Genomic DNA, 18,853 nt, shown 5'->3' with positions numbered 1-18,853 from the left:
AGTAGAGTGAAGAACTGCAACAGAAGCCGTCGGCGAGGCACAGCAGAGGCTTCCTGATTTAAGGTAGCAGGTGAAATATGATTACAGCTGATGAGAGCTAAGGGGCGTCAGGAAACCCAAACTCTGCAGTCTCATCAGGACTGCCGGGTGGGGGAGGGGCGACACATCCTCCCTCACTGCAGCACCACAGCCAAAGATGGAGAGATAGACAGCAGGAGAAAGATAAGCGGAACCCAGAGCGAAGGATCGCACTGATTTACGAGACGGCACGGGATGGTGGTTTTACGAGGCCGGTCCAGCTACGAATCTCATCGTAAAACAAAACAATCGGACAGCCATTTATAAAAAAAACAGACAGTCTTGGGTTGGTTGATTGGTGCTTAAAAGACAAAGTATATTAAGAAAAATTAAAACATGACTAATACAAGTTTAATAATAATAATAAAAAAGACAAAATTACATTTTGTTATTTCATTTTTCACAATAAAGTGAGGCCTAGATATAGCAAAGAGATTTATATTATATGATATTATATAATATAATATTATATTATATATAAAATAAGTATTCATATTAAAATTATGGCAAATAACGAGAAGCCAATATTTATTTCATGGTATAGATAATTGATAAATGGTCAGTGTTAAAATACCATTTTGGGGCCGTTTACACAACACCTTTTTAAACTAAAAACAGAAAACCTTTTTTGTTTTTTGGCTTTTTATTTAAACAACAATGCCATTTTGGGGGCCTGAAAATGCAAACTTTTGAAAACGGGTTTCAAAGTGCAAGTTTATGAAAACTATACCGTTATCGTCTCTGTGTAAACTACAAAAACGGTGACATCATGCGCATGCTTATTACGCGTTCAGTCGTAATGTTTCTTTACAAAGTGGCATGAATAATACAGCGTTTTTAGTTGTTTTTGCGGATCCGTGTGAATGGGGATCGTTCTAACAACTTTGCCGTCTGTAAAACGAATAACGCAAAAAGAAAAAAATTTCCGTTTAAGCACATCGTTGTCATGTAAACGCACCCAAAAATTAAAACAACAAAACCTAAAATTAATTTTAAAAATGTTACAAGTGAATTTGGGCATCACCACATAATAATGTACATTAGAAAGTGTTTTGCTAAAGATAATATTTAACAGAGTGCATTAATTAATTGTAGTTATTTAACACATTTATGAGTTACAATTAGACTAGATGATACCATATATATATATACACTCACCTAAAGGATTATTAGGAACACTATACTAATACTCTGTTTGACCCCCTTTCGCCTTCAGAACTGCCTTAATTCTACGTGGCATTGATTCAACAAGGTGCTGAAAGCATTCTTTAGAAATGTTGGCCCATATTGATAGGATAGCATCTTGCAGTTGATGGAGATTTGTGGGATGCACATCCAGCGCACGAAGCTCCCGTTCCACCACATCCCAAAGATGCTCTATTGGGCTATACGAATCGCCATGATTGTGTTGGATATCACACCTGAATGGAAATTATCAGATAGCCAAAGCAAACCTTATCCCAAGCAAACCAAACAACAATTTCATGAGTGCTGTTCTTCTAGGCGTATAAAAGGCCACAGTCCTGCACGTATCGGAAAACACCAGCAGCACAGAGCTATTGTTCTCCCTGACATACAACTGATATTTATACATGGACTGTCAGCGCACAACAAAGGCTCAGGTTTCACGAGGTTGCATGCGGATCCATTGTTCTCTTTTGCAAAGCGAGAGAAAGAGAGATGGAAAAGCAAAACCCAATCAACAGATAGACAAAATGGGACAACAATGACGGATACTGAGGGGTCATTCACAAATACAAAACATTACATTACTGGGAGTTGACATTTATAAGAAAGGTCACAGTGCAGGAGACAAACTAGAAAAAGCTAAAGAGACCAATGAGACACAGCTTTGAGCTTCTTTGCTGCTTTAAAACAACAAAAAAGCAATAATTCTCAAAGAGTAAGGAAAAAAGAAAAAGTGTATCACTAGCATAAGCCACCAAGACTTGGACTTTTAAATGGATAAAGATGAGAAGATTCCTCCAAGGGTGGATAAAATCACCTTGTAAACAAGCAGAAAAATGAACATCCAGTCTTTAATCTGACAAGGAACAAGTCCTTTTCAGCTTAGCATTACCTTCAAGCACGGTTTCCTACCTTTGTGCTTGCCAAAAGAACAGGGTAGCTTGGCAACAGGAACAAAGGCAAAGTCAATGGAGTCCAAAGGGGAAAGATGCCATGGCCCCACTTCAAACTCATCCAGCCAACCTCTTGAGAGAGAAAAGAACACGTTTAGGAGGCAATTGCTGAACCCAAAGCAGGACAAAGACAAACGCATTCATGTTGGTGTCCGATGCTGAGAAACCTTGAGCTGGACCGGACAGGAGGAAGAGAAACTAGCAACAGGTGGTCCAATGAAGCATGTCTTCTGAACACAGACGGCGGCCTACAGACAGACAAACAAATAGATAGCAGACAGATAGATAGACAGATATGGAATTAACTACAGTTAAATAGATTTTATATGTAATATAATTATATATTATTATTCAATCCCATAGAGAACCCTCAACAGAGAAAAAAAAAATAGACAAGCACACATACAAGTACAATAGTTATTTATTAAGATTCTTTTTAAATGTACATTTTTCATGTCTCCAACACAGAGAATGCTGATAAATAAAGCTAGTTATAAAAAGCTTTAAAATCAAAGCACACACACAAAAAAATCCATAATTAATACTTTTACCATTTTTTTTACATTACAGATATTTACAAAATTTGTGGTAGCCTATTTTGCCCCCTTTTTATACAAAATTTGATAAGAAATTACGGTACCTCTTGGTAACCACGGACCTAATGAGGGTAGACGCCATGTTTCATTTTTCGCGAATAAAAACGAGTCTGTGAGGAATACAGTGTTTAATTTCTCAAAACATGATTCCTGTTTTTTTTTTTAAACAACAGGTGTATTTAAATTAATTGTATATTGTCAGCTAAACAATGAACTTATTTTGTGAAAGATGAACATGAAATATATCGTCTACAAGGTCCACTGCGTGAAGCAGACGTTAGTTTGATTTGATTTGCACAAACGAGACAGTTTGGATTGTTCTTTAGGGCGTTTCTCATGGCAACCAATATATCAAACGAGCGAAAACACTTCCGAGTAGCTAGCTATCTAGTAGCCTAATGTGCTAGTAATAATTCATCTTGAATGATACGTTTCCCCAAGGAGGATTTGGCGGTGAAAAGGAACTGACAAATACTGCAGGGCTTAAGGAATATGTAAGGCAAGTTAAAGAATATAATCATCAGCCTCGAGTATCCACACTTGCCAGTATTTCGAAATTATCTGACAAAACAAGGCAAGGCGTCTGATGAGTTCGAAGTGTTGCTTACGCTTCAGGTGGGACAAGAAATGACAGAGAAACATCGCCATAGCGCCCTCTGTTGGTTAAGGCATTTCAATTCTCAGTTTAGCACCATAACAGCATGAAGAATGTCAGCCTCAGCACTACATTTCCTTTGTGGGAATATGCTGACTGATTGTAAAAAATCTCTCGGATGTATGAATTAAATCCCAAGAGGTCACTGGTAACTGATCGATAAATGAATCATTCATCACTCTAATGCATTAGAAAGGCGTGTTAGGTAGAAGTTTAATGGCAAGAAACTAAAAACAGAGCAGAAAGCTTAAATTAACACTTTTATCTGCACAATTTCCCCTTTCTTAAAATATTTCCTTATGTTCAACAGAACGGTTAGCCTGGCCAGCAGGCGAAGGCTTTTTTGACTGGCTAAAATCTAGTGATTAGAGGGTACAAACCAGGCGTTTAATACACAAACACAATGTATATATTCATACTTTTACCACATTGGCCTTTCAAATTCAACATTTCTGGCTTGAAATTGAGCGTTGAACTGCATTTGTGATACCTACTGGCTAATACAACTTTAATTTGTTACCCTACATACTGTAAAAAGCTGATTCCCTCATCTTGTTCAATTCGTGTTTAATAACAGTAAAAGGAAAAAGAAAAATACTGCAGTTGAAAACACCCGCTCTTTTGGTAGCTTACGTGAAAGTTTGGTTGAACAAATTTACATGACATCCATATGGTACAGTAAAAGATTATCAAATAAAACCTCGCAGGTACAAAGGAGGCCGTTTACCAGTTAAGTGGAGCTGATCGATTGTCTCGTTTTAAAGCCAGCCATTTTTTCCCCCACTTGACGTGCTTATAAAGTGCTAAGGATTAAAATTGCATTGAGGTTTACAAGAAAGAAGAAGAAAAAATCGGTGGGGTCCGTGAAGCCTTTAGTCACAACAAAACCGTCTTTTCAGTGAAACACATTTTCATTTTCTCCTTCAGTCATTTAGGGATGGAAACGTGATTAACAAAACCAATAAATTAAAACAAAAACAGCATTTCTTTACGGCAATACGCTCTTTTGCACTTTCATTTCTGGTGTGCTCACTAAAACATTTTCATATGCATCCCTTTTATTCATTAAAGGCATTTTGCGACCTTTTAAAAGAAGTAAAACCTGTATTAATAAGTCCAAGTCTGGTCTAAAAGACTTGTTTCGCCCTGTCTGCTGAAAGTATATATTAGTGATGCACATAGTAACATGACGGGGGTGAAAGAAGGAGGATGGAAACATGTAGAAACTTAAGTCACTGCATTGCAAACTGGCATTTGAGTTCACTCACTTTGATTATTAGTATCTTCATTAGTCAAATGTCCTTCAGAGAGCTTTCAAAGTTGACTTTTACAGTCGATAAAAAGCCAGCTGTCTCCCAGCGTGACGCCACTTGCTGTTAGAAATCTTTTTCATTTTCACAGGAAGTTCCGTGTGTGGAAAAAGTGCCTTATCCGACACGCACTGTTCCCCAAAAAGCGTCCGCTTTCGTTCATAGGTGAATGTGAGGGATGGAAGGCACTGTGCAGTACGCTGGCTGATGAAAATCAGGTCACAGGAAATGATCAGTTTAAACTTCCTGTCCAGGCCTGACACCCATCAAGACCACAGGTATGTGCTTCTAACTCTGGTTTACAAGTCCACAACCAGAGACCGGCAGCCCTGCATAGAGGCATTGTGGGATAGAGGAAGAGAAGATGAAGAGGGGGCCTGAATCAGCAGAAAAAGATCTCTCCGTCCGGGGTCGTGCCTGGAACCACAGTGCTCGGAGAATCTGCAAAGACACAACAACTACTTCACTTTGGACAACATGAAAATCGCATTTGCAACACCTCGAGCTTACGTAATGTGTCAAGAGAAAAGCAATACTCAGTGGTATAATTATAGTGGAGGGTGGGAGTTTATTTTATGGATTGTAAAAAGCTGATATATAAAGGAAAATGTTCAGTCAGCCGGTCATTATTGTGAACGTAACAGATTGTATATTATCCTGTTTAATTCATGAATAATAGTATAATAATAATAATATAGAATAATAAAAACAAACAACCCCTTCCCTACATTTTTTTTATATCAAATTAAACCTAACAAACTCCACACTCAAAGAAAAAATATATAAAATTAATTATATTAAATAACATTAACATAAATAAATGTAAATAATCTTTAAAACATTTAATCGATCTTATATTTCTAGAAAGAAAAATGTATATAAAATTAAATTAAAGATACATTTATTAAACAAAAAAAACCCTAAAAATTATTTAAAAAAAAACTAAATCTTCATACAAACAATGAATAAATGAAGAGTTCAGATGCAAAAGCCTCTAAACGCCACCTCCGTCAAAAATGAGATAATGACATTGAGTGAAAGCTATCTGAACACAGTACACGTTCAACAAATATATTTGCTTCAAATCCTCGAAATCTCAGCCTCAGCCCATTCAGAAATATCAGTTTGTCGGCAAAAGCCTCTAGACGCCACTTCCCTTTGGCAGCAAAAGCCACTACATCCCGAGAACCAATCAGAAGGCGCGAGCCGCGCGAATCAGTACAGGCTGTTTCAATAGAGCGGTGCGCTGAGGAGACGGATTTTTTTAGACGGCTGAGGAGATTGTTTTGTTTTTGGATTCAGATTTTTTACATTTTTAAGATGGAGTACGATGAAATGGAGGAGCCTGTCCTGCTGACATCAAAAGGCAGAAGAGAACGTCGTTTATCTACCTCAAAACTCTTCCCGTTAATTTACAAGGCAAAAGAAAATCGGTAACTTTACAGTGAAAATAGCTTGGTCGCAAGTGTAGCATGCACTCATAACAGTTCTTGGTGCAGTGCTGTAACTTTGAAGGAATTTGATTTATTATACTTGAGATATACATTATAATATTACTTTACATTATTTAAGTCTTATAAGCTTCTTATACAAAATGCACAGATATTGATGTTTAAGAATGTTGCTCTGTTCTACTTGATTATACAAACTAAAACTATTAAACTATTTTAATCGCCAATTCTTTTTGCCAATGTGGTTGTACTGTGTGAATCGGGGGGGCTTTTGTCTTTATTCAGACAGGGCAGAAAGGTGACTGCAGAGAAATGGGGTGGGATTTGCAAATAATCGCAGATCTCATTCAGCCCCCCTGTAAAGAGGTGTGTCTACTGTTTAGTTTTGAAATGAATGTGCTCTAATCTTTTTCAGTGTTTCTAGTTACATTTTTATTGATTTTTCAGCTATTTACTATGTCTTGTCCCAAAGAGGTGGATTTAGAGGTTTTTGCGAAAAAAGCACAAGTGGATTTAGCTGTTTTTGACGCAAAAGAAAATCGAATTTGTTAAAAATCACTGAATTGACTCAAGTGACATTTTTGAAAAAAAGTTATTTTATTTAATGACTAATAACCTTATCAGTACCTTTAAAATGAAACTACTGGACGTGAACATAGGAGCCTGATAAAAAATGCTCATTTAAAGAAAATAAGTCTGACGGATTTAGAGGGTTTTGCATCTGAACTCTTCAAATAAACAAAATATTTGATAAAAATGATTGAAACTATTTTCAAATGTGAGAAGACGCCACAGACATGCAACAAGACATGCAGAAATGGGTAACATTGACTTCCATAGTATTTTTTCCTACAATGGAATTCCATCACCTGTCTGGTAACCAACATTCTTCAAAATATCTTCTTTAGTGTTCAACAGAACAAAGAAACTCATACACGTTTGGAACAACATGAGGGTGAGTAAATGATGGATGAAGTATCCCTTTAATGTAGAAAGTTAAAGATGTCTGTTCGTGTGACTCTACCTGCAGTCTGGCTCTGCTGCCCTTTTCCCTTCTTCTTTTTCTTGTCCTTCTTCTCCTTGGACTTGGCCAGCTGTAGCAAGCGGCTGGGGATCTGGCTCTGCGCCTCGCTGTTCTGGCCTTTCTGGCTTGAATTGGAAGAGAATGGATTGAGGTTCTTCCCTTTGCGTTTGGAGTCCATGCGGGACAGGAAGTCTCTGGCAGACGGGGAGGAGGAGAGCTCCACCTCTGAGGGGTCGCGGTCCAGTGAACCAGTGCTCTGGAACTTTGAGGAGTCCTCGGACTCGGTGGAGTGGGTCCGGTTCTTCCTCAGTGCCTGCAGATGATGATGCAGAACAGTAACAGGAAATTATTGTTTAAACCAGAACAAACGGAAGACACACTACCTCTTTTTAGCCAAAGCGGAAGAAAAGTTACTCTGACTGATATTAGGTTTAAAATCATTTTGAGGTTTTAGGAAAAAGGAACTATATGTAAGATGAAGATCAAGCTCAAAACAAGATGGTACAATTACATAATCGAATGTGCAGGCCTTTTGTTTTCAAATAATCACAGAACAGTTGTGTAATTTTGGGGCAGAATGGAAAAGATTAGTGATTTTGTCAACGAATCAATGTTACATAGTGAAAGTGTACTGTGCCATCACAGAATAGGGACTTATAAATGCATCTTCAACAGATTATATAGAAACCTGAAACGCTGATGAATCCTTATAATTATATATAATGATTGGGGACTGAAGCTTTGAAGCTTCAAAAAGTATCATAAAACATCTGACGCAAAGGAATGATTCAAACATGAATATGAATCATTCAGATATCACTCCTCTCATGAACTGTCGTAAACATTCTAAAGTAAGATATAGGGCAGATTTTAAGCAAATAATGACTCTTAAAAAGCTATTGTATGACTTCAGAAGACTTGGAATATACAGCGTTCAAAAGTCAGTGATATTTAAAAAAAAAAAAAAAATTTAAAAGGAATAATACTTTTATTCCGCAAGGATGCATTAAATGGATCAAAAGTGACAGTGAAGACATTTGTTATGTTACAAAAGATTTCGGTTTCAAACAAAGGCTGTTCTTTTGAACTTTCTATTCATATGCTATTCAACTGTTTTCAGCATTGATAATAATGAGAAATTATATAAGAATGATTTCTGAAGGATCATGTGACAGAGTAATGATGCTGAAAATTCAGTTTTGCATCACGGGAATAAATTAAATTTTAAAACATTCAAATATAAAACAGTTATTTTGTACACAATTTTACATAAAGACTATCATATGAACAGTAGTGTAGTGCACATCATATGAGCAACTTTATGAGGCCCCAGTTCTCATTCATTATAATTATATTGACCAGGATATTATGAACGACATGAGGGTGAGTAAATACTCACCTCTGTCTGTCTGATCTGCTCGACCTCTCTCTGCACTTGCTCTCGTTCTCTCTCCAGTTTCTTCTGGCTGTCTCTGAGTCGGGCCAGGTCTCTCTGATACTCCTCTTTTTTACCCTGCAGGTCTTGCTTCTCCTCATCCAGCTGTTTGGACCTCCTCTGCCCCTCTTCCTCTTGGCTCTGCAGCTGCGCCTCCCTCTGGGTCAGTTCCCGCTCACGCGCTTCCCACTCCTTTTCCCTGCGCTTCCTCTCCTCCGCGTGGGCAGCCTGTTGCTTCTGGAGGCTGGCGACCTCCTGCCGCTGCTTCTCCAGGCTCCGCTGTTTCTCCTGCTCGATCAGAGAGCTGGGCCGTGACGAGGAGGAGGAAGAGGAGGAGGTAGAGGAGGAGACGGATGGGTGACGTGAAGAGGGCTGGGGGCGTTCGTTTAGGCTGTGCCGTTGGTCCTCGATGAAGGTGTCTTGCTGGACGACAACCGCCTATGTTGGAGGTGAGAAAAGCAAGCAGTTTTAATTTGCATGCAAAGAGTTAAAAAGTGTTTTAAATCACACTTCAAGAGCTTCAAATGAGAATATTAAAGGGATAGTTCACCCAAAATTGAAAATTACCCCATGATTTGCTCACCCTCAAGCCATCCTAGGTGTATATGACATTCTTCTTTCAGACGAATACAATCAGAGTTATATTTAAAAAAATGTACTGGCTCTTCTAAGCTTGATAATGGCAGTGGATTGCAACCAACAGATTGAAGCTTAAAAACGTGCATCCATCCATCGTAAATGAAGTCCAAACAAACAAACAAATGTTCGTTTGGCCGGAAGCTATTTATTTGACTTTATAAAGTTTTAAATATGAATATTTAGCTTACACAAACTCTCATCGCTTCAGAAGGCCTTTATTAACCCACAGGAGCCGTTTGGAGTTTGTTTATGATGGATGGATGCACGTTTTTGAGCTTCAATCTGTTGGTTGTAATCAGATAAAACTGCCATTATAAAACTTGGAAGAGCCGGGACATTTTTTTTATATAACTGATTGTATTCGTCTGAAAGAAGAATGTCATATACACTTATTATGGCTTGAGGGTGAGTAAATCATGGGCTAATTTTCATTTTAAAGTGGACTACTCCAATGTGCGAAACCCAAATTCAGATGAAATAGGCCCCATATCTAGTGCCCACAAAGCACCTGTCCCGGGAAAAGGTTGATAATCACCCACTTAAGGTCAACTGTGGGTCAAATCTATCAGAGTGCTTCTTAATACATAATAATGCACTCTGCTTGATTACAAGCCCGCTACATAAACCCCTGCATTTGTACATTTCGTTTCCTTCTGTCATGCTGGAGATGAGAGCTGCTGGCCTGAACAGAGCAGAGCGAGAAATAACAAGACAAAAAAAGAGAATGAGTCACCTGTAATGTGCTCAGCAGGTCATGAAGATGAGCGACGCTCTGAAGAACCTGCTGTGGGAGGATAAAAGGATTGAGAAAAACGAAAGCGGTCACATCTATTTAAACTGAGATGCAGACAGTTAGTCTACTTTTATGTTCCTGTATATATGAACCATTTTAAAAATCATTTAGATATTTAAATCTATTATAATAGTATACAATGTGTCCTGAGCGGTTTTAGAACAGAAAAGCTTACCTCGTTGTTCCTCTTGAGGAGGAGCAGGGGGTTGGTGTTGCTTGCCTGTGGGAGAGAGAGGCAGTCACAGGGTCAGGACGATACTGTACATAAATTAATAATCAGCAATCCATGTGCTCATGGACACAGATATAAGAGTATGTGATGACGGGTCACATTAATCTGCTGCTGTAGGACAGATGACAGTCTTCGTGTGTCCTCGTTATCAAGTTACTACAGAGTTATGTTCTACGATGAGTGTGTATGTGTAAACCTACTGTTCATCTTAGGTAATGAACATATATTCTGATGCTCAGCACTTAATGGCTTGAGCATATGGTGATGCACTGATGACTAAACATCAATCAGGTTGTTAATGCGAATGCATCTTAGGACAGCACTTGAAATAAGAGCTTTTTAAATAATGTACTTATAAAATGTGTATGTATTATATAACATTTTATTCATTATTATTATTTATATTTATAAATAATTATATTTAATCTATTTAACATCGATTCTAAAAACTTTATTTGATTAATTTGACCAATTATGTCATCCGCATTTTGTTTAGTGGACTAGAAATAATGTAGAATATTACATATATTTCTTAATCATTGGACATCTTAACATTTCATATTTTTTAAGTATTTTGAAGTACTAATGTGGACTAACTTTATGTATAGAATATACATTTTTAAAGTAAATATATATATATGCTATATATGCAAAAGAAAAATCAATTAATTTAATTAATATTACAAAACATTTATTGAAAATTCATAATTTCTTTCATTGTCCAGCTAATTTTCAACACTTCAAATACTTATAAGTATATAGGCTCTGTTACGTTCGTAGAGATTTCCTTTTTTGTTTTGCTTGCGTGCTCTCTCTCTCTCTCTCTCTCTCTCTCTCTCTCTCTCTCTCTCTCTCTCTCTCTCTCTCTCTCTCTCTCTCTCTCTCTCTCTCTCTCTCTCTCTCTCTCTCTCTCTCTCTCTCTCTCTCTCTCTCTCTCTCTCTCTCTCTCTCTCTCTCTCTCTCTCTCTCTCTCTCTCTCTCTCTCTCTCTCTCTCTCTATCAGTTTCTTAGGTCATCCTTCTCCGCTTGCTGATTGGTCCAGGAAGCTGTCAATCATCGTCAAGGGATGTGACGTGGACCTATCCGCTGTCTGAGACGTCCTCACTACCAGTTTAAAAAGACGCTGGAAACAGACTGACGACAGTCCCGTTTTGGTTTCCGGTTCTTTTGGTGCCATTGTGATTTGTTTTAGTTTTCGTTTGGGACTCGTTTGCTTTGTTAATTTGTTTACGTTAGTTGTGTTTCTTAAGTTTGTTTTGTTACTTCGTTTGATTACTTTGGGATGACGTTTTGATTTCGACTTGTGTAGAGCTGGTGCTCTTTTGTTACCCGTTGCTCCAAGGACTGGGGGTTAGGTAAGATGTCGTACGACTTCCATTGTACAAACATGTAGACTAACCTTTGTATAGAAACATCAGGTAAGAGGTGAACGCCACCTTTTGTATGTTTTGTTATTGTGAGCTAGAGTAGGGAAGAACACGGCGCTCGGCGCCGAAGAAACAATTATTTTCTTTCCTTTTCTTTAGCTAGGTAAGAGGGTTGAATTTAGTTAGAATTGTTTTCTTTTTGTTTCTTTCTTTATTTTGGCGTCACCATAGTCCCCTTTTCCTTAAGGGTAACTTGTTGCTTATTTTCTTTGATTTTATTTATTATTTATTCTTGTTGTTTTTTGTTTATATAATTGTTTACATTGTAGGGAGTTGTTGGCTTCCTTATTGTTCTTATTTTACTTTATGATTCATTCGCTGGTCATTATATTTTTCTTTTTGTATAATAAATATCATTATTTTCATTGGCAGTTTGGTTTCGCTCATCGTTTCTTGACACACACTATCATTTCCACGGTTTTGCAAAGTTTTCTTTAATGTTACTCCTCTTGCCCTTAGATTAGATTGGAGGAGTCGTAACAGGCTCTAAACATCTAATAATTATATATATATATATATATAGAGAGAGAGAGAGAGAGAGAGAGAGAGAATTATTAGATTTTTCATCTATCTATATATATATATATATTTCAAATACATTTCCTATATTTCCTGTATATATTTAATTAATATTACAAAAAGTGTAATTAAAATTCATAATTTCTTTTATTGTCCAGCTTATTTTTAAACAATTTTGTTTTCACTTCAAATTCTTGTTTTTTTCTTTTTTCATGTTACAATCCTGCTCTGAATTTTTACTTTCTATAAGAATTTCTATAAGGTTGCCTGGCTTGACCCTGGTTGTACCTTCTTTAGAACGCTGTCTGACTCAGTCCTGCGGAGCTCTGCGGAGTCTTCGGTCTCCTCTCTGTCTCCATCTGTAGGAGATCAAACACATAGACAATCAGTCTTTCCTGGAACATCACAAAACGCTCTCACACACACTCCCACGTGGAAAACACACCCACCTTTACTCTTTGAGATGTTCATCTGGTGGCTATCAAAACCTCCAAAGGTTTCCGCCCGTCGTGGCAAAGTCACGGGCCCAGCTGCACATACGCCCTCCTGCACCGCCCCTCCAAGACTGTCGTTCACCAGAACCTGTAATGTCTCGACTGCACAAAGAAGATTTCGGGGTTTTGTGAACAACATGAAGCTTCTAGAAAAATCAAACACAAACTCACAGCTCTCAAAAAAGCTGAGAGGATACAGTAATCAATACTCTTTCCAGTTCTTGACCTGAAAAATTAAAGCAATCCATTATCTGTTCCTGCCCTGCAGAATCAGATCAGCCTTACGTATCGATTCCGGCAATGGCCACATTCTCTTAATGAACTCCTACTATCTGTATGAACTGAGACAAGCACGATCTATCATTCCCACATTCAAAGCCAATGTGTCTTCTCAGCACTTTGAACATATCAGTGCACTCTAAAATGGAGTTCAGGAACATCATTTATTTAGTTTTCATTGTTGCTTTGTTTGTTTGTGTAAAGGAATGTTCCGGATTCAGTACGAGATAATATCATCAATGTCGATTACCACTGAAAATAATGTGTCCCTCAGTATTGAACTAAATCAATCAGAATGCAGTAAGGCACTTTCAATGGAAGTAAATTTTAGACTGCATATTTGAAGCATATTTATATTTATGCATTTTTTTTTTTAAAGCATACCATGAATTCTTCCTTTAAGAATGTAAGGGCCTGTTTACACCTGGTCACTTTGTGCATTTTCTCTGATTGGATAGCTATCTGATTGTGAAAAAAACAGGTGTAAATGCCCTCTGAAATACTTTCAGGACAGATTTAAATCCGATCACTCAAACCACTTCAAGAAGATGGTTTGAGACGCACGCATTCCAAACGAAACTGGACAAGTGTAAATGCATCTGGTTGTTGAAGCCATATGTACATTTTACTCCTCACAAAATAGTAAAAAATAAACGTGTGAGCGTGTTATAGGCTATATGAGCGCTACTGGCGTCACATCCTGAAGCTCAAAACACGGTAATCTTCATTTAAAAAGGTGAGACTAAATGATCATACCAGTGCTGATGCTGATTACCAAATCAGATAGCTATCCGATCAGTAAAAGAGCATTAGTGACCAGGTATAAACAGGCCCTAATTTGTGTTTAACAGCAATTTTTATTTTCATACAAGTTTCCCCAATCACTTCCACTACTGCTACAGGTCAGCACAAAGCCCCGCCCCCAAACTCACACCATTGGCTGCACCACCGTTGCTATGCTAGGCTGGTCGGAATGTGCAAACAAAACAGCAATGTTTTAATAGCACCACAGAGCCATAGAACTCTGGGAAATAAACTTAGAAATGGCTAACTTAAATCATGGTCTCTGAACATTAATTTAAAATAAAAAAATAAAAATTAATATTGAGAAACAATTTGCTACATTTATATAGTGATTTTCCTCACAAACAGTTTTCTCAACCACTACCAATGTGCTGCATTCATCTGTATTATAACATCGGGGAAAAAACATATTTTTTTATAATAAACCACTATATGTTTGCAATAATTGATTGTGTTTTATTATTTTCATGAATCCTTTAAAAAGTCTAAGGCCATAGTGAAAATGCTTATATTTTTATTTCTAGTAATTTGACCAATTGGTATTAATTTGCTTATTTGTATTTAAAAGTAAAAAATACACTTCATCTTTGCTAAAAATATTATATATATATATATATTTTTTTTTTTTTGAGCTGTAGATAATAAATAATTTAAGCAAGTTTTAGTTTTATTAAAAACTAGTACCTGCTACAAGCACAGGCAGAACTGAAGTTACCCTGAGACTGACACTCACAAATTGAATGTGATTTGAATTAAGAAAGCTTGTGTAACTGGCCAGGGAACATACGCACGGGCTCTACTATGAGCTGATGTAACATGTTGCTAACACCCTCGAGTTCAGTGAGTCATTTAAAAAATCAAATTATGTTCTACATTTCAGCCCTCTAAGATTGCAATATTCATAAAAACATATTCCCAATGTATCCACAGTTTACTAGCTGCCATATGTTTGTAAGACGACCACAGTGTTTTTTTCCGACTTATATAATAAGCATTATATAACTGTACTAGTTGTCTCACCTTCCTTCAGAGCCTCGTTCATGATTGGTTCCCCTTTGGTGATGTCATCGGGCGTGGCCCTGAAGAGCATTCTGTTGTGGAGGCCGGTCTCGTCGGGTACGTCACACATGTCCCTGAACAACTTCACTTTCTCCTCCAGTAAATTCAAGATTTGCTCATCCTTCTTGTGCAGCTGATCTGTAAAGACAGTTGTTCATTTTAGGATGAGCAACCTAAGATTCACTTCATCATTCATTTTGGGAGCAAATAGCAGTTTGCACACCTCTGAACCATTGAATGTTCATTATGAGTTTTTCAGTCATTCTATTTAACACAATTGTTGTAAAATTGTAAACATAGCACTCATAAAGAGCAATTTCTTGTCAATGAAATATACATGGAATACTGTATTAATTATAAATTTCCATTAATTTAAGTAATTTCATTAAGATTTCTAGAAAGATCTGGAAATATCAGGTCATTTTTATGTTCCTAATAAAACTTTTTCTCTAAACCCAAACTCTAAAGCCATATCTTAAAAAAAAAAAAAAAAAAAAAAAAAAATGGAATTCTGGATGGAATTCTGTACCTCTCAACTCCTTGACTTTGATTTCGTGAAGTCTTCTGTCCTCTTCGTTTTCACTAGGCACACCTTCATCATCATCTCGCTCCCTGGAGGAAATTGAGAGTCTGTAAAGAAAGACTACCAGCTCTCACAAATTGTGATGTTTAAAGTGTCTTTTGTCACAATTATTTTGTTTTTAATTAGTTTTTACTTATTTACATTATTTTATCCAAATAAATTAAACATAAAACCCCAAAACAGTGCATTACAACATTATTATGTATATTATGAAAAATATGCATTTTAAAATGATAAAGATGACATTTTACAGTGCTATTAAATTATTCGTTTTTAAAATGTTAACTTTAGTGAGCCTTTGATAATGGCAAAGGTTAAAAAGTACATATATTTATTTATTTGTTTATATTTTGTTTGTTTGTTTATAAAAAATATATATATATAAAATATTGGTGTATATATTCAAAGACTCACATTGACTGCATGGCCTCTTGAATGAGCTGCATCCACGTGTTCCTCTCCTCTTTGGAGCTTGCATACACCTCTACCATCTCAGGCTTCTCAATGCCGGCCGTGATGAGGAACAGACCTTTCTCCTCATTGGCTACTTCCCTCAAGATAAGTTTCTGCAGAGAGATGACGGTGGAGCGCTGGTCCTGAGAGTGGAGAACAAGATGAGATGAGAGTAGAAAATCATAGTGAGGTCATAGGCCACAATAAGAAAGTGCCAAAGAACTTGATATGACAATGTTCCAATTAAAACCAGCACTGACAGAGCAGCAGAGACATTAAACAATACTAGATTGTTTAGATCAGCATCCAAACAACAAAGTGTAAAGTAAATATGGTAACACTTTACAATAAGGCTCATTAGTTAACATTAGTTAAATACCTTAGTTAACATGAACTAAGAATGAACACTTATACAGCATTTATTAATCTTAGTTCATATTAATTTCAAAATTTACTAATATGTTATTAAAATCAAAGGTCGTATTAGTTAACATTAGTGAACGCACTGTGAACTAACATGAATAGCTGGATTTGAATTAACTAACATTAACAAAGATTAATAAATACTGTGACAAATGTATTGTTCATGTTAGTTATTATTACATTAACTAATGAACCTTATTGTAAAGTGTTACCGTAAATATGTATTACTGATGAACACTGTTCTGGGAGTCACAAGAAGAAGTCATAAAGATAAACATACCAAAGAGGCGAATATGTACTTCTGATCTTTCTCCTGCAGGAACACAATCACATCCTTCAGCAGCAGAGCCTGGACATCTGGAGAACAACACATCAGATTAAAAAACAGGCCATGTTTGTGTTAGTGTGGGTGTGTGTTTCTGTGGTGATAGACATGACTGCGTTCTGTCAGTGAAATGTCAAGGTTTTTTAATCCATTTTCTGTATTTTGAACTGAATAAGTCTAGTAAATGTGAATAAAATGTGAATCCAAATCTAGCCACCACAAATTTAGGTGGTTGTGGGTGGTTTCCAGGGCGTTTTTATAAAGATGCTAAGGTGTTCTGAATGGTTTTAAGCTTGTTGTTTCTGTTCTGCTGTTGCTAAAGTGTTGTGGATAGTTTCTAGGGTGTTGCCATATGGTTGCTATGGTATTGAGAGTTAGTGCTAGGGTGTTATGTAGTTGTGCATGGGTATTTTTTAGCATGTAGCTGTTTGTTACATGGTTGCCAAGGTGGTGTGATTGGTTTCCAGGGCATTGCTAGGCGGTTTCTAAGGTGTTCTGAGTTTGTATTTAGTGTGTTGTTATTGTTATGTGACTGCTAAAGTCTCGAAGGTGGTTGCCAGGTGGTTGTTAATCATATGCTAAGGTGTATAGCTTGTTTTTTTCCTGCGTTTGCTGTTACCAGGGTGTTGCCATGTGGTTTTTAACATGTTGCTGTTGTTATGTGGTTGTCATGGTGTTGCGAGTGGTTGCCAGTGCATTGCTATGTGGTTGCCAAGGTGTTCTGAGAGTATTTTTAGCATGTTGTTGTTGTACGTAATTGCTGGGGCATTGTAGGTGGTTGCCAGGGTGTTGCTAAGGTGTTCTCAGTGGGTTTTATCATGTTGTTTCTGTTATGTAGTTGCTAGGGTGTTGTAGGTGGTTTCCAGGGTGTTGCTATGCGGTTGCAGTGTTCTGAGTGGTTTCTAACTTCTTTTTATCTGCTGATATATTCGTTCACCAATGAACCCATTGCACTGGTTCTCACCCTTGAGCCTGCCGGCTGTATTCTTCAGCTGTAGCGACCCGTCGTGAATTAACTTCTGCCCACGTAACAGATCCTCTCTGGCAAACATCTGCCCGCTTTTCATTCTCATGATGGACTTGCTGTCTGTCCGGCTGTACACTTCCTTTAGCTTCTTTTTCTTCTCATGCTCATTCACTTTATTGTCAACAGCAGCAATCACCTCTTTTAGCAACCTCAGACTTTGGCTTATGTCTGCATGGTCCTCCTCATTTTCTGTCATGAAACATGAAACAATATTACCTGGAGCACAACAAATAAGGGTATTAAAATAGCCTGACTACTATAGTAAGTAGTTGTACCTTTCGTGTGCTGCAGTATTCTCTGTAGTAACACAGGATACTTTGTGATTCTTTGTGTGACTAACAATATACACTCAGGAATGCTTAGCCGTCGGACAGCCGGGCTGCTCATCTTTTTCTGGAAAATAGAAACAGATGTAAAACCTGGGAGCAGTTCCATTTTAGAGTCTTAAGAAAGAAACAAAAGAACGGAGAGATTAAACGCTTTAAACGATTTTTGAGTATTTGAGAAAATGTGCATAGGCAAATTAATTTGAGATGCTACCTTGATGAAAGCTTGAAACCGTTTGTCTTTGGTGTGAAGCTCCTTGTAGAAGTTCACAGCTTCATTGTGTCTGCTGCAGAACTTCCCATAGACTTTCTTCATTCTGTCAGCACTGGAACCTGAGAACTACGGAGGAATAAAGAGTGGAAACATTGTTCGGTACTTATACTAAATGCTCCAGACATTACAAATCAATGGATTTCTACAGATGCTCCACCACAGGGTTGAAGCCTGATCCTACCTGAGAGACCAGCACGTCGCCAATCTTTTGGATGACAAAGCCGCCCTCTTCGTGGCTCCCTGACTCTTTCTTCCTTTCGAGCAGGTGTGAGAAGAACTGTGTGTGGAGGTCCAGAACTTCTTCTAACATGGGAAACATCTTCTCTACAGTCTGGACCTCCAATTGAACCTCTCTCAGTAGTCCTTTACTGTAAACATCAGCCATGATCTTCAAGGTCCTCACGTGGTGCATTTCCGTCTGGATGAGCTCTGATAATGAAAGGGGGAAGAAACTTTACCAAATGACCTTACAAGTGTGTTATCGACCCTGTGAATTTGTGAATTTC

The 18,853-nt window shown here is 37.4% G+C and overlaps 2 protein-coding genes across 9 annotated transcripts in view; both read right to left on the bottom strand.

The window, feature by feature from the left end:
* Positions 1–2,306, bottom strand: part of LOC130085185 (cytosolic carboxypeptidase 4) — a 257,663-nt gene extending 255,357 nt beyond the window's left edge. The window contains exon 1 of the mRNA XM_056250800.1: positions 2,179–2,306. The gene's annotated coding sequence lies outside the window, so the exon portion shown is untranslated. The remainder of the gene's footprint in view (positions 1–2,178) is intronic.
* Positions 2,307–3,665: 1,359 nt separating this feature from the next.
* The window catches only part of akap13 (A-kinase anchoring protein 13), a 106,884-nt gene continuing 91,696 nt past the window's right edge, over positions 3,666–18,853 (bottom strand). For 5 of the 8 annotated variants that reach the window (XM_056250791.1, XM_056250792.1, XM_056250796.1 and 2 more), the window contains 15 exons: positions 18,529–18,776; positions 18,288–18,413; positions 18,023–18,140; positions 17,685–17,936; positions 16,676–16,752; positions 15,934–16,115; positions 15,466–15,566; positions 14,898–15,074; positions 12,750–12,896; positions 12,589–12,659; positions 10,298–10,342; positions 10,063–10,113; positions 8,655–9,128; positions 7,256–7,568; positions 3,666–5,221 (listed from right to left, as the gene is read on the bottom strand). In XM_056250791.1, the coding sequence (XP_056106766.1) occupies positions 5,163–5,221; positions 7,256–7,568; positions 8,655–9,128; positions 10,063–10,113; positions 10,298–10,342; positions 12,589–12,659; positions 12,750–12,896; positions 14,898–15,074; positions 15,466–15,566; positions 15,934–16,115; positions 16,676–16,752; positions 17,685–17,936; positions 18,023–18,140; positions 18,288–18,413; positions 18,529–18,776 (2,441 nt within the window). In that variant the 3' untranslated portion in view covers positions 3,666–5,162. The remainder of the gene's footprint in view (positions 5,222–7,255; positions 7,569–8,654; positions 9,129–10,062; positions 10,114–10,297; positions 10,343–12,588; positions 12,660–12,749; positions 12,897–14,897; positions 15,075–15,465; positions 15,567–15,933; positions 16,116–16,675; positions 16,753–17,684; positions 17,937–18,022; positions 18,141–18,287; positions 18,414–18,528; positions 18,777–18,853) is intronic. The other 3 variants (XM_056250794.1, XM_056250799.1, XM_056250793.1) reach the window with 2 other exon arrangements.

This window comes from Rhinichthys klamathensis, unplaced genomic scaffold (assembly GCF_029890125.1).
Source record: "Rhinichthys klamathensis goyatoka isolate OS25496 unplaced genomic scaffold, OSU_Roscu_1.1 h1tg000076l_1, whole genome shotgun sequence".
NCBI lineage: Eukaryota > Metazoa > Chordata > Actinopteri > Cypriniformes > Leuciscidae > Rhinichthys > Rhinichthys klamathensis.
This window is presented reverse-complemented; position numbering and strand designations above follow the sequence as displayed.